Below are 13,794 nucleotides of genomic sequence, written 5' to 3' on the forward strand. Positions count from 1 at the left end.
TTTGTGTGTTCCCACTGTTAATCAAAATCTCTTAAATATCTTGGAAGATTAAAAGGTGGATTAAAAGGCACGTCATGGGACGCTGTGTCAGGAAAAAACACAGTGTGAACTCTGTATCTTCCAAAATAGACCTGAATACTGCTTGTCTGTATGGAAGCAGGTGATTACAGGGTATGTTTACAGGAAGACTAGTATTTAAAGGCTTTTAATACTCACACAAAAAACCAGCACAAAGAACAAAGTTTTATTTCACTTTCTTGCAGATTTTTTTCTGCTTTCTCACATCTCTTATAACCTCACACCAAGGGCATTTAATCATTACTCATTACTTTGATTTACTCAAAGGAACACCTGTTTTTCTCCTTGTTATTTATACGATAACACTAAAGAGCTCTGTCATCATTTCAGTCCTTATTTTTCCAGTGCTTTCTGAGGAGTTACAGGGCCCAATCTAAACTCTTTGTTTTATGAACCCAACCCTCTTCTTTGCCTCCGTAGTTTTAAATCGGCTTAACACCCCTGAAGAGGTTTCTTCCAGAAGAAGTCCCTGCAATGCAACTAGAGGACTAGTCTACAAAACAAACACGAAATCTGTTGGGAGAGTGTGAAAATTATTTTGAACATAAATGTGGAAAATTTTATGCCAGCAGGTCTTTATCACTGAAGCCGACTTCTGCTGGCAGCTGTGTGGCGCCCGTCTCTATGCTGGCCTTCGTAGGAGCTCCAAGCACAGCGGGAGGGACTGGGTTGAAAGGTTTCCAGGGCTTAGATGGGCAGTGGAAGGGGTTGTCGTTCCCAGCGTCCGAGGCCACATCAGGGGAGCCGGACGGCTTGACGGCTGTCAAGTCCTCCTCAGATGATTCTTCTTTGGCTTTAGTGGGGGGCTTTGAAGGTATGGCTTCATACAGGATGTTCCTGAGTGGAGACCAGCCGGGAGGACGACGCCTGTTGAACGTCTGAAGAAAAGAAGAGAGGATGTGGATGAAGGTGTAGATTGGAAGGATTACACTCTTAGTTCTGAAGTGGACAAAAAAAAACCCAAAAACCCCCAACCTTTGCAGCTGTAAAGTGAATTTCACCTCTCACTAAATCTCCTCACTTAACAGCTGTTGTGCAGTCATAGACCCTAGCAGGTCTGTCAGTGATTTCCCAACATGCGTGCACATCACGCTTTGTGCACATGGCACTAGTGAGAGCCATACTCACTTTCTAAAGCGTTTGGAGGGGGTGTGGTGTCTTGTTTTTTTTTTTTTTAAGCCTTTCCAAAACCAAAGATCTAACAAAAACTGCTAAATGCAATAAACTCTTTGCCTGCTCTAAAATGAGCCCCTAATGTTAGCATGTCAGGTTAACTATAGAGTAATAACAAAGTGGGGCCTCACCACAGGCAGTTCTCCTGGTTCACACTCTAACTGGGCCTCCGGGGCCTCAAGTCTCCATGGAGCTACATCCACTGTAGAGTTACAGTTTGTAAACTCCTGCAGACAAAAATACACACACACACACACACACACACCACACACACACACACACACACACACACACTCAAGTTAAATAAGCCCAGAAAAGATCACATAACGTCAGTGGTCATAGGTGTTATGTTTTCATATTTACCGTATCCTGTTCATCAGGGACACACAGATCGTTGAGGTCTTTGTGTTCAGCCTTGGCGCAGGTGGTTTTCTGCATATCAAATCTCACCTTGAACCTGAAACCTGCAACCACCTGCAGGGATACATAAACACAGCAGGTAGAAAAGAAAGACTTTTCCCAGTTCATCATCTCCCTTCATATCACACAGTCTCTACCTGTCTGGTGGCGTGGCCAATAGTGTGCAGGGTGAACAGGTGAGTAGAGTCGGAGATGGAGTTATACTTGGAGATGGAGACAGAAAGAGGAACTCTAAGTTCCTCTGAGGTCTCATCAATCTTCTCAGGGCAGCCCAGACAGGAAGCTTTCTCTGGAACGATGTAAGCATCTGGAGAGGAAGCAAGATTGTGAAAAAGAGGAGACAGCTGCTGACTGTGGCTCAGGATGCTGATTACATGGTTACCTCATGACTGTGGGCAATATAAAACTGCATCAAAGGCAGAGTTTAATATTGAACAATATTAAAATACATGTTTGCCCAACACCTGAGTTTACTGGAGCATGTGCCTGCACTCTACTGGATCCCCCCCCCCCCCCCCCCCCCCCCAATTGTCCCCAAAAGTTTGATAGGTGAAATGTGCAATAATTTAGAGTAGCACAACATGGAAGTGAAAGTGAGGCTCTGATAAATTAAATGTCAAAGTGCAATAAAAAACTTTTTTTTGTGATAGATAACTGGGTTCTCAATATTGATCAAAAATAATTGTGGTTAATATTTTGGCCATAATCGTACAGCCCTAACTGTAACAGGTAAATACCATTTTAATACAGAAAGGAATTATGCAAGCTTAGTCTTTTAAAACTTGCAAAACATTTTGGGAACAGGAGAGAGAACACAGTGGGCAGGTTAGGCAAACAGACTAAAGTCTAGACTAGGCCACTGCCTTTTATGGTGCGATGAGTTAATATTGTGCTCTCCCTATCTGCAGATAGTATTGATATATTACACAATCGGCCTCCCCTGTGTATCCCCTGCGCCCACCAGTGTACATTTTCCTCAATGACTCACTGTTTTCTAAATGAGCCATATGCTCTCCTGTGATAAACAGTCATGGTGGACTACATCGATACTGCAGTGATTCCTGCTGCTGCTGAGAGAAAATTTCAGTTTCTGACTTGAAATGGGTCAATTCCCCCAGTGGAGAGCATCACATGACAAGAGACGTAATAGGTTGTAATGAGCCACTGGTTGCATGGTAAATGTCTTAAATGAGGTCCCAAGTTCAAAAAAGTTTTTTTTTTTTTCTAAATAATCTTATTGAGCGCATTTAGAAAGAATCTCCACTTTAAATTTGGTTCAAGTTTCCGGGCAAGTAAAATCATTTGTCCCTTTAGTGTCCCAGATTATTTCACTCTGCAGAAAACACGAAACAAGGCGAGCAAAAGGCTTCATCTTGTATTCAGATTTTCTGTATTTCTGTATTTTGGTAATATTTATTGTAATTGCTTCACTGTCTTGCCAAGAGTTATACTGCATTCAGACAATGTTGACAGAATGGGAAGAACAGGAAAAACACATCTTCACGTGTGATGGTGCATTTGCAGCCATTCTGACGACATCAAGTCAAACTACGTATTTCATGTTACTAAGAGGGAGATGTAACTGGTGTCAGAAATTCCTGATATGTCTGACTTGAAATTAAAAGTCAGAGGTTGTTGTGAATGTCTTTTTTTTCCTACTTGGCTGCACGTAATTAAGGTTTTTAAAAAAAAAAAGAAAATATCACATGATTATAGCGTTAGATCAAAAGATTTGACCCATTCTCAGGTCTCTTCTATTAATATGTTTCTGCAGTACCAGAAGCTGTAGTTTTAGGACTTTCCTAAGACCGCATTTCTAAGACTATAGTTTTTCACCATAGTGCCACCTAGCGATTTGGTTACAGTGCGTTGTATGACGCACGTTTAAAACAAATTGGGTTTCTGCTGCAGTGGTTGTGTCACAGAAAACCAGGGTCCTAGAGATGTGGTCCAGGAAACACGGTCCTGGAAATGACTGCGGTCCTGAAGTCCTGAAACTGTGATGTGCAGACACATACTACTCATCATATGAAGCTTCAGCCAGTAGTTATCTTAGCTTAACATAAAGAGTGGAAACAGAGGGAAACAGCTAGCCTGGCTCTGTAATCTGTACAAAAGCTGAATTGTGAAAAGTGGTTTTACAGAGGGTTATGCCAGACTGTCATTTCTTTCCCCCCCGTCTTCAGTCTTTATGCTAATCTAAGCTAACCATCTGCTGACTCCAGCTTCATATTTACCCCACAAACATGAGAGCAGTATCAGCCTGCTCAACTATGTCTCTGCAAGAAGGAAAAAATGTTAAACTATATCTTTCAGTAACAATGCTTAATCGCCCTGGCAGCTAATTCTGGCTTTGCTTGTGTCATAGTCTTAGAAGCAACAATCCAATTAACTTTTTATCTAATGAGATCATGTGATCATTCTGTTCATCCAGTCACTCACCGAGCTCACAATCCACCTGCTTGGTGTCTGTTTCCGCCTCTGTCAAGTAGACTGTGGCATTGCATGAAATCGGCTCCTGGAGGAACAACCGGATAGATACACAGCATCAGAACTATCACCAACTTTAAGAAATATAATCTGCTGTAAATGCTCTAAAGGAATCTGCAGCTTTGTTTATACATAAATATTAACAGTGAGAGTTCACTCTTAGCATTTACTCCACAGATGTGAATGGAGAATATGAATATCAGCAACCGCATTTCATCCCATCATCATTACCTTGCGTCTAGTAGACAGATAGTCACAGTCTCTCCAGGGTTTGTTGCTCCCGGCAGGACAGTCACTCCTCCTGCTGGTGAACTGCAGTGAATACACCGAGTCTGAGCCGTTCTCTGACTGTGGAGAGAGACACACACACAGTCGGTCAGTGTGCATCAGAGGTCAAAGTATCTGAGGATGTTTTCGTCATCCCACAGCTTTGGTTCCTCATCTTTCATCACCTTCCAGTTTCAGCTCTGACACACGCCGTGTGGATTTTTAAAGGAGGTAACAACCATCAGATCTCTTCACATCTGAATCATTTACGCTGAAAGAATTTTTAAATTCAATAAACAGTTGTTTTGCTAACAGAAGAACAACTGTTAGTCTTATTGATACATTAGGATCAGTTTTATACAACTTAATAGCTATTGCATTTTGGATGGAAATTTACTTTTTACTTTAAACACAATCCATGTCTTCAGTACATTTATCTGACGAGTAACTAATATTGTAAAAGTGAAGGATTTACACTCACAACAATTCATTTAAAATTTAAAGTTAATTTAAAATGCAGTCAGGAATTAAATATTGTGCATTAAGACTTCATTTCTGCATGATTTGTAGTGACTGTTTAAAACGACTTTGTCGAACACTCCCATTCAGGGGAGCAGTGATAAACTTCCTCACATAGAGCATTGAGAGTTACAGCAAGTGTTGTTTTTATGTGTAATGTTTCTGTGTGTTCCTTCTTTTTCTTTTCTTTTACAGTTTTGATAATAGCTGTGTATGAAGTCGTTGCAAATCACAACTGTGAAATACAATACAGGTGAGTGCAACAATAATGCAACACTGTAGAAGTGACACCAATCACCGGTAAATCCATAGTATTTTAAAGAAGAAAATGTTGTTGCCCACATGCACTCTCTACACTTTTATATATACTATAGGAATATCAAGTTTCGGTATGTTTTTCTTTAATCTTATAAGGAGTCTTGAAGATGAGCTATAAGGTAAATATGCAGACAGTCACTGTACCTTGCTGGCTGTTAGTATCTGATAGAGGGCCAGCTTGTGTCCAGTGGCCAACTTCTCATTGAACTTGTGCAGGGCGCTGTCGACAGCTTTCTCTACAGATGGGTCATCACAGAAGATAAGGACGCCTGGCTGGACGTCCACTGCCTCCTGGACAAGAAGAAGAAGAAGAAGCATTACCATGGAGAGAGAGAGGTTAGTCAGTAAAGAAAGAAAGATGACTGACTACAATAAACTACAACAGGAGTCCCCAGACTCTGCATTTGTGTGCCCTGTAGGATTTACAAGATAAGCCGGAGCGGCTGTGAGATGATTAACAAGACAGGAAAAAAATCTGCAATGCAAAATTAGGTCTGACTTTTTTTACTCCAAACCTGCTTTTTGGTGAAATCGTGATAGCCCTACCTCTACAGGCCTTTAAAAAAATCAAATCAAGTGAAAACCACTCTTTAGTTAAACTGTTAACATACAATTAATACATTTACTTAAGTGCTGTACTTTTTATGGTACTTGTACTCTCACTGGTTATTTCCATTTTATGCAATTTTACTCTTCTACTTCTTCTACTTACACTCCCACTACATTTCAGAGGAAAATAAAATAAAGTTAGTTTTCAAAACGGGGTTTTACTTAATATTTAAATGCTTGTAATCCAATATATATATATATATATAGAAAAACTAAGTATATTTACTCAAATACCAATAATAATACAAATAATTTTGAAATACATCTATTTTACTTGATTTTATGCTTTTTCAGACTAAGTTGTGTATTGCATTAATTCTCCACATTTCAGAGGGGAACACTGTATTTCAGTCTCAGACACATGTAATGGAGAGCTGCTGACTTGCACCATGTCATACAAGTAAAACATTTTTATATGTAAGTAGGAAAGTAGTTAGACCCATTTCAGCAAACTACAATGCTTAAATGTGACTGAAATGATAATGAATCTATTTTACACTTAAAGTTGCCGTATTGCTTCATGCTATAGTTTACTTTTGATACTTAAACTACATTTTGTAAACATAATTCTGGTATTTTAATTTTTACTTGTAAGAAAGTATTTTTCTATTGTGGTAATAGTTCTTTTGCTTTAGTAAAGTATCTGAAAAAGTAAAGAATCTTCTTCCAGCACTGCTGTAAACCCTAAACAGCCTGATAGTTCCCCCGCTTTCACCTCAGTTTAAAGGCTGATACTTTCTGCTTACCTGCCCAAAGACAGAGCTGTGGAGGCACAGCAGGCCCAGCACACATAGGCCTACTCCACTCCTCATTGTGTGATCTCGATGGATGTTTGGCTCTGCTCTGTTACAAAGCATTGAAAAGGCGAATATCACATCAGCTGAACACTTTCAGCTGCAGTTTATTCGTTTATTATTACAATATCAGTGCATTACATGTCAAAATGACGTCCTGACTCAGACAGTGTCAGCTGGATCAATGTCAAATTCTTTAGTCGTGGCTTAGAATTAAGCATGTTTGTAAGCTATGAGCTTTGATGTAAAGACTTAGTGATGCAGTACTCACAGTTTCTGAAGGTGGAGGCCTGCTGCCGATCCTGCCGAGCGTGAGGGAGAAAAACTCGACTCCTCTCCACACAGGGATGGACGACTGACTGAAGTTCTCCTGAAACTGTAGGTGGGAATCCTGAGAAAGATGATGACACACAGATACATACACAGAGGACAAGAGGGCAGAGAGGACACACACACACACACACACACACACACACACACACATTAATGCTCAAAACGCTCAGTCGGTAAAAGGAGAGCAAATGTTTGCTTTTTTGTTTGCCCTCCTACCTGTTGAGTCAACACAACAGTCATTATCAGAAAGAGAGAGAGAGAGCATATGAGGAGATGAACTAACTTCCCTCATGAGTGACGCCGGGAGAGCAAACACCCTCCTACCTCAATCTGGACACACACATACCCACAAATTAACCACATAAAGTAGAGTAGATTGGCACTGAATGTATGGAAGGGAAACATTCCCTAGCTGTAAGTGTTTAGGAGGCCACTGTGTGTGTCTTTGTCTGTGTGTGTGCAGGGTGTGTGTTTTGTGTGTTTTAACTGGTACTTTGTCCCTGTCGACCTTTAGCCTGTACCTCTCAGACTTCCCCGCTGCTCCTCTTTGAAATGAAGTGAAATGTGCTCAGATGTTACACTCCATTATACTGTAGATGTATCACACAGACACTGTGTTTGCTTTGTCTTGTCTCCAAGTTCCGTGAGTGCGCGAAGGTCAGCTCATACCTGCAGACTGATGACAGCATGCCAAAACCTTACGTGTGCCTGACAGGTCATTGGCTCAGCAATCGCTTTACCTCCAACATCTGTACACATCTGTGCACATCTGCAATGATAGATACAGGAAGTCAATTCTTAAAGTGGCCTGTTTGGTAGAAACAGCAGATTTAAAAAAAAGAAAGAAAAAAAAAAAGAATTGCGATTGTGTGAAATTATAGACGAGAGCAGATTTATAAAAATGTAATTCTGCCCTCTTCTGGTTACACATGCGCAAACACATATTGTGCTAATTGGCAACACACTGAGCAGCCTACACACACAGTCTCAGTTATACTTAGTCATATGCAGTGTGTGCACATATACACTATACACAAACACATCTAATACACACAATGCGCATTGGTGGGAATGTGTATGACTAAAGGCACAGGATCAAATTAAATGATAAGGGCCCTGAGGCGTTATTATTATGATTATGATTAGGATTGTTATTCTTATTTCCTGTTTCAAAATTTACATGGAACATATTACTAAATAAGTTTGTGTTTAAATGTGTTGTGTGTGTTGTGAATTGTGTTTAAAAACCACAAACAGGGGGTCACTACAGTAGGCGCCCACAGTTTGTAGAAGAAGAAGACATTCAAGGATTTACGTGAACATTGAAGAGGAGACAAGGAAGAAATGAGAGGAAAATATATTTGATAGTGAAATACATTTAACAAGATCAAAGTCATAAAATTGCAGAGAAACTAAATTCATCTGACAAAGTCATTTTCAGATTGGCTGAGTAAGGCAAGGTCATTTTGTTCAACTGACGTGAATTTACCATCAGAGGTGTGAGCTCTCACCCGCCTCCTGTGGTACTTCACTTCCTCTGCAGGAGTCTTTACGGTATGTAGGTGTTCAGCAGTTTTCACATTGAATCACCAAACTGCAGACGCAGCGCTTCTGATCTCGTCACGTCACTCTACTCTTCTCTGTTCTTTTAACTATGATGCACACAGGTGCACGCTGTCTTTTCTTCCTGGCTGCTGTTATTCCAGGTAAGTTTCATGATATTCAATATCATTTCATCCTCAGATAATAGACTATAAACTCTCTCTATAGATCATTCTTTGTCTCTCTCTGTAACTTAAACAACAGCAACAGATTTCACACCCTTGAAACTGTGTTGCTGTGCTCTTCAAATTCATCTTCTGTTCCTCTTCATGATACTATAAAAACTGTGTTTGATATTTTAAACTCCTAAACCAAGACTTTTATGCCACAGATGAATATGAATATGAATAAGAAGTATCCCATTCTGTAATTATCATGCATTGAGATGAATAATCTAAGGAGTGAACCTGTGATTGGGACATTTCTAATGGTTTATTTATATTTATATTTATATTTATTTAATAGTTTGAAATGAAATGGTGGTCTTCATGAGGCTGTTTCAACCTTCATGGCACCAGTGCTGTCACTGCTGTGAAACTGTCACAAATTAAACAGGTCTGGTTTCCTGTCATCGTTGCTTGTGTGGTCTCTTGTGGTCCCGCACTCGTCTTCCTCACTTTGAGGTTTAAGCATACACATGACAGGACAGTCATCGCAGCCAGTTTTCATACATCACTACATCCACTAGTTCACTTCCAAATATCTTGTAAATGCAGGTTGATAAAAAGAAAGAAATTGTGTCAAAAAAGTGGAAAACGTCCGACAAACCTACGGTATATGTTTTACAGCAGCAGAAGCTTTCAACTTGTTTTTTGAATTGTATACCATTTTAAAATTATTGTAATAATGATACTTTAGTGTAATTACTGTAAACTTTAGACCAAGGGCATGACTTATTTTTATTCTATAACTACATCCAGAAATCTGTTTCCATCTGTGTCTTGTTGATAAGCAGAAAAAGCTGAGAACAAACATGTTGGATGTGATTTTCTTTTCCATTGGTTTCATTTTTTTTTTTTGTTGAAGATTCTGTTAAAACTATCTCATGGCATCAATCCTGCAGGGGCTAATTAATTGTAAATTTTCTATAGGAATTTACAACACAAAGTATCAACTAATCTTGTGGCCCTTTTTTTTTTTTTTTAATCCACTCCATGTTGTGCTCTAATTGCGAATATTCCTGTTTCCAATTGTTTGCCATTAAGCAAGCAGCAGTTTTTTTTTTTTTTTTTACCAAATCCACTCAGTTGAGACTCACAGATAAACTCTGCCTAGAGCCAGGATCAATCACCAGATTGCCAAGGGTAATGATTTACTGATTTTTGAAACGCCACCTTGTTAAATGGCAGGTCTCTTCTTCCTCCTCCAGGTGTCCACCTCCAGAGAAATGACTCTGAGAATCAGATCTACCGGCCGGTCCTGCGGCCCTCTGAGGCCATTCCTAAAATAGGTACACACACAAACACAAGACTAGATTTATTACAGAAATATAAACAAAGCACCAGTTTCTGTGGCCAATCTATTGCAGAAAGAATCGCAAACATGTTGAAATAATGGCATGAAGAGTGGTGGAATCGTGGCGAGCTGCAGTGAAATGATGTCAGTCAAACTCACATCACAATTGGTACTTTACTAGCGTGTGTGTTAATGCATGTATGTGTGCACTTTGTGTGCATGTCTGTGTGTGTTTTGTGCACAGGGACCTACATGCTGCAGAGCCTTGCTGGGGAACCCTGCATCAAAGCCACCATGGGAGCAGAGTACATCGTCATTGAAAAGAAGGTTAAAGGCTGTGACTGGCTCAGCACTGTGTGTGTGTGTGTGTGTGTGTCTGTGTGTGTGTGTGTGTGTGTGTGTGTGTGTGTGTGTGTGTGTTTGGTGTGTGTGTGTGTGTGTGTTTGGTGTGCATCTGTCAGGGCTGTTCATTTGTGAGTAGTACATATTTCCCTCAGTGTGTATCACTAAAGTTTCTAGTATTTCAGCCCTTTTTGCAGAAAGTGTGTGTTTGTGTCAGCATCTCTTTGTGAGGTGTTAAAAGCTGGTTTCATTGTTCAAACAATGAAAATCTAAAACTGATGTCAGCTTTTTTATGACGTACAGACCTAAATCCAGAATAAAGCTGGGTGTGTAGATTTATGCTCTCATATATCTCCAATATAAGTGATGGATGCTAATTTAGTCACATGTTTTGCACAATGAAAGGAGAAAATGAGGAGAGACGATGACTTGTGACTCTGTACAGTGATATGGAGTAATACTTCTCCCCTTTATGCCCTCAGAAGACCTGGTACTTCAACCTGGACCCCTCCAGGGTCAGGACCAGCGGTTACTGTGGCAAAGAGTCTGCTGTTCTGTCTCTCACGCTGCCGGACAACACTACCAGCCTGGAGTTCACCTTCATAAAGGTACGACACAAAAATTCACATATTCCTCAACGTGTGAAGTTTGCATGTTCTCTCTGTGTCTGCGTGGCTTTTCCCCGGGTGCTCCAACCCCAACAACAAACTTCATATATTCCTGTAAAAAAATGAAAAAGATCATTCAGATTTTTATTTTTTTATTAATATCTGTAAAATGACAATATACATGTGTACAAGGGCAGAATGTGACACAATGCATCAACCTATCACAAGACTGAATAAAGTGCAAGTCAAGCGCAAGCATCACACAAATAGTTCATTTCCAAAATGTCCAAAAAAAAATCTGAATTTTAGCCATTGAAGGCAAAATGTTTGTGTTAACTTCATGGAAACCAAAAATGCAATGTTCATTCAATTTAAACTAGTGTGGACTGATTATCACTGGAATATAATTAATTTGTGTAGAGCTTTAGTGAGACTTCCAGGTTCACATCTAGACCAAACTGTTCACAACAAATGATGAAATGATGTTTGTTTACTTTGAAAAATGTGTATCTGCTGAGAATTCTGGGATTTCTGAATCAATCTCTGTATTTTTGTCCCCAGGAAAAGAATGTTTCCTACATCACCAAGCTGAGTGCTCGTGTGTCGCCTCTGCCTGTTTGCCAGAGATGTGCCAGTAAGAGAGAGGACAGATGATATATGGCTGTTTCTATTTCTGATTCTGAGGAATAATCTGCAAACTCTTAGAATGCAACTGCCTCTGTTTAATTTTATTTAAACTGGAAATTTGACAAGCAATCAGACAATTGCTCAGTTTTTAAATAAAAGAAAGAAAAAATATTTCAACAAAAAAATACAAACAATAATTTAAAAAAGGAACAAATACATACATTTAAATAGATATTAGATTAGATATTTTAATAGATATTAATTGCTGACATGGACTTCTTGTTTGTTATAAATTGAAGAGACTCAAAGTAACATTCAAGATCAAATAGAAAAAACTTAAAACAGGGAATTGATTTAAGAAATTTCGCCTTATGTATATGAAGGTTTCCTAGTAACAAAAGTGCCTCTGTTTTATATCCTGCTCCTCCCAGATAAGACTTACTCTGGCTTGTTGGACCATGACAAATTGTTCTCAACAGCCGCTGGTCAGAGCTTCAAGTGCAAATCTGACAGTCTGCTGCTGATGTCGTCCGAGCTGAGGATCAAGCTGGTCCATCTGCAGATGCAGGCCTTCACTCTGCCCAAAGGACAGTATGGAGAAGGTGACTGAACTGATCATTTGGGTTCCACAACTGGATCTGAACCAACTGAACCGAGATGTTAAAAGACAAAGCCGAGAGGTCATGAGATAGAAAAGCAGGGACAATATGTTTCTGCAGCCAAAACTTATGTTTTAGACTTTGCTCTTTCTCTTCAACAAATTGTTTTGCCTTGGGAAGCTAAGTGCAAAATTTAGACTGCTCAGGTACAAGTAAATCAATGCTGAATGAGCTTTAAGTTTCCTTATTTAGACAAACCACTGATCCACTCAAAACTAATGTGATTCTCTTTTCCCTGCAACTTCAGCTGAGTGTAATGGTCCTTTGTTTGTGCTTCCTCTCCGGTGGTCAAACTAGTAAAAACACGTCTACAAATAAATCAATATGAGCACAATCTTTACCTTTTTTTCATGCATAAAAACACACACATTCATAACCTCTGTGTGTTTGGAGCTTGTTGTCTACAGTTGGACCAGATTATATTCTTATATTCTTGCTTTCAGAACCATTTAAAAAACTCACTGGCAACTATAGTTACCACTCTGTTTAGTTTCCTGTTTGGCTTCAGCAGAGTTCAAAAGGTCAGACTGTCAAAAGCCCTGATGAATTTCAACATCTAAAACAGGAAGCTAAGAAAAGATGGTCACAATCAATGATGCTATCATTTTTTTATTGCCTTTATTACTGTCATACATCTGGGCCAGAAGCAGGAAGCTGTGCCAGATAAAATAAATAAAAGCCCGATTTGTGACCCTTTGTAGTGGATTGAAAAGATAAGATGGGGCTTTTCCTCGATTTACTATGAGTTCTCCATTTTTGAGAAGTAGACATGGTTTTTGAAGGCTTAATGACACACCCCACTGGACGGATCTTTAATCATCCTCCTTCTCTCTTATGTTTCAGAGGTGGAGTGCTGGGCTGACTTTAACAAGCGGGTTGTTCCCATCGTCATCGGGGCCACAGTGGTGGGTTTCATCCTGATCACACTGCTAACCCTCCTGTTCATCAAAGACCGCCGCAGCCAAGGCTACGACAGGCTCTGAATTTGCTGTGAAACTGGATGCAGGGTTACTCCATATTTTATACTCAGTTACTGTAACAAAAACGTTTACAAACTTCTTCTCCTCAACCTAGACTTGACTTTTATAATAACATATAAAGGCCTGATATCTTATATCCAAACTATAAATGCAAAAAGTATTGTTAAATGTATTTATTTGACCTTTCTTTCATTCACTTGGAAAAAAAGATTTCACAATCTCTTTGTTACAAGTATGAACCTGAATTTCATTTCTTTTTCGTTCTGCTTTCAATGATTTTTATTCATTGCTATTTTTTGTAATATTCAAATTTGTTGTAATTTCAACAGTTATTTAATAAAATAATTAAAAAAATAATGATAAATAAATAAATAAATAATTAGCACCACCTGGGTGACCTGTGAAACGTCTCCCTCTGCTGGCCCTTTATCGTCATTGCAGCTCCCTCCCCACCTCCATATCCCCTTTTCTCATTGGCTGTCGCCGCTACGAGTCCTTGGAAAGGTCATAATTAGTAATA

General features: G+C 39.4%; 2 protein-coding genes across 3 annotated transcripts; one reads left to right on the forward strand and one right to left on the reverse strand.

Moving 5' to 3' along the window:
• Positions 1 to 230: 230 nt before the first annotated feature.
• kng1 (kininogen 1) lies at positions 231 to 7,103 on the reverse strand. 2 transcript variants are annotated; one of them, XM_056378282.1, is made up of 9 exons: positions 6,940 to 7,103; positions 6,621 to 6,717; positions 5,410 to 5,553; positions 4,393 to 4,509; positions 4,114 to 4,189; positions 1,809 to 1,978; positions 1,615 to 1,725; positions 1,383 to 1,478; positions 231 to 956 (listed from the first exon to the last, which is right to left on the reverse strand). In XM_056378282.1, exons 1-9 carry the CDS (start codon positions 7,086 to 7,088, stop codon positions 639 to 641), a joined length of 1,278 nt encoding a protein of 425 aa, XP_056234257.1. In that variant the 5' UTR covers positions 7,089 to 7,103; the 3' UTR covers positions 231 to 638. The 2 variants fall into 2 exon arrangements, with proteins under 2 accessions (XP_056234257.1, XP_056234256.1); XM_056378281.1 differs by having other exon boundaries at positions 5,410 to 5,556.
• A 1,046-nt stretch (positions 7,104 to 8,149) lies between these two features.
• lamp3 (lysosomal associated membrane protein 3) lies at positions 8,150 to 13,705 on the forward strand. The gene is made up of 7 exons (XM_056378283.1): positions 8,150 to 8,707; positions 9,973 to 10,053; positions 10,303 to 10,385; positions 10,883 to 11,008; positions 11,570 to 11,642; positions 12,067 to 12,237; positions 13,138 to 13,705. Exons 1-7 carry the CDS (start codon positions 8,656 to 8,658, stop codon positions 13,275 to 13,277), a joined length of 726 nt encoding a protein of 241 aa, XP_056234258.1. The 5' UTR covers positions 8,150 to 8,655; the 3' UTR covers positions 13,278 to 13,705.
• Positions 13,706 to 13,794: the final 89 nt, after the last annotated feature.

This window comes from Seriola aureovittata, chromosome 6, assembly GCF_021018895.1.
Source record: "Seriola aureovittata isolate HTS-2021-v1 ecotype China chromosome 6, ASM2101889v1, whole genome shotgun sequence".
NCBI classification, from domain to species: Eukaryota; Metazoa; Chordata; class Actinopteri; order Carangiformes; family Carangidae; genus Seriola; species Seriola aureovittata.

Excerpts from the sequence above, each read along its gene's own strand:
- kng1 (XM_056378281.1), bottom strand. The coding sequence starts at position 7,088 with ATGTATCTGTGTGTCATCATCTTTCTCAGGATTCCCACCTACAGTTTC. Across the intron at positions 1,979-4,113 it reads GCAGGTGGATTGTGAGCTCG|ATGCTTACATCGTTCCAGAG; the intron begins GTGAGTGACTGG and ends CTTCCTCTCCAG. Across the intron at positions 1,479-1,614 it reads TCCCTGATGAACAGGATACG|GAGTTTACAAACTGTAACTC; the intron begins GTAAATATGAAA and ends TTTTGTCTGCAG.
- lamp3 (XM_056378283.1), top strand. The coding sequence starts at position 8,656 with ATGATGCACACAGGTGCACGCTGTCTTTTCTTCCTGGCTGCTGTTATT. Across the intron at positions 8,708-9,972 it reads CCTGGCTGCTGTTATTCCAG|GTGTCCACCTCCAGAGAAAT; the intron begins GTAAGTTTCATG and ends TTCCTCCTCCAG. Across the intron at positions 11,643-12,066 it reads TGTTTGCCAGAGATGTGCCA|ATAAGACTTACTCTGGCTTG; the intron begins GTAAGAGAGAGG and ends TGCTCCTCCCAG.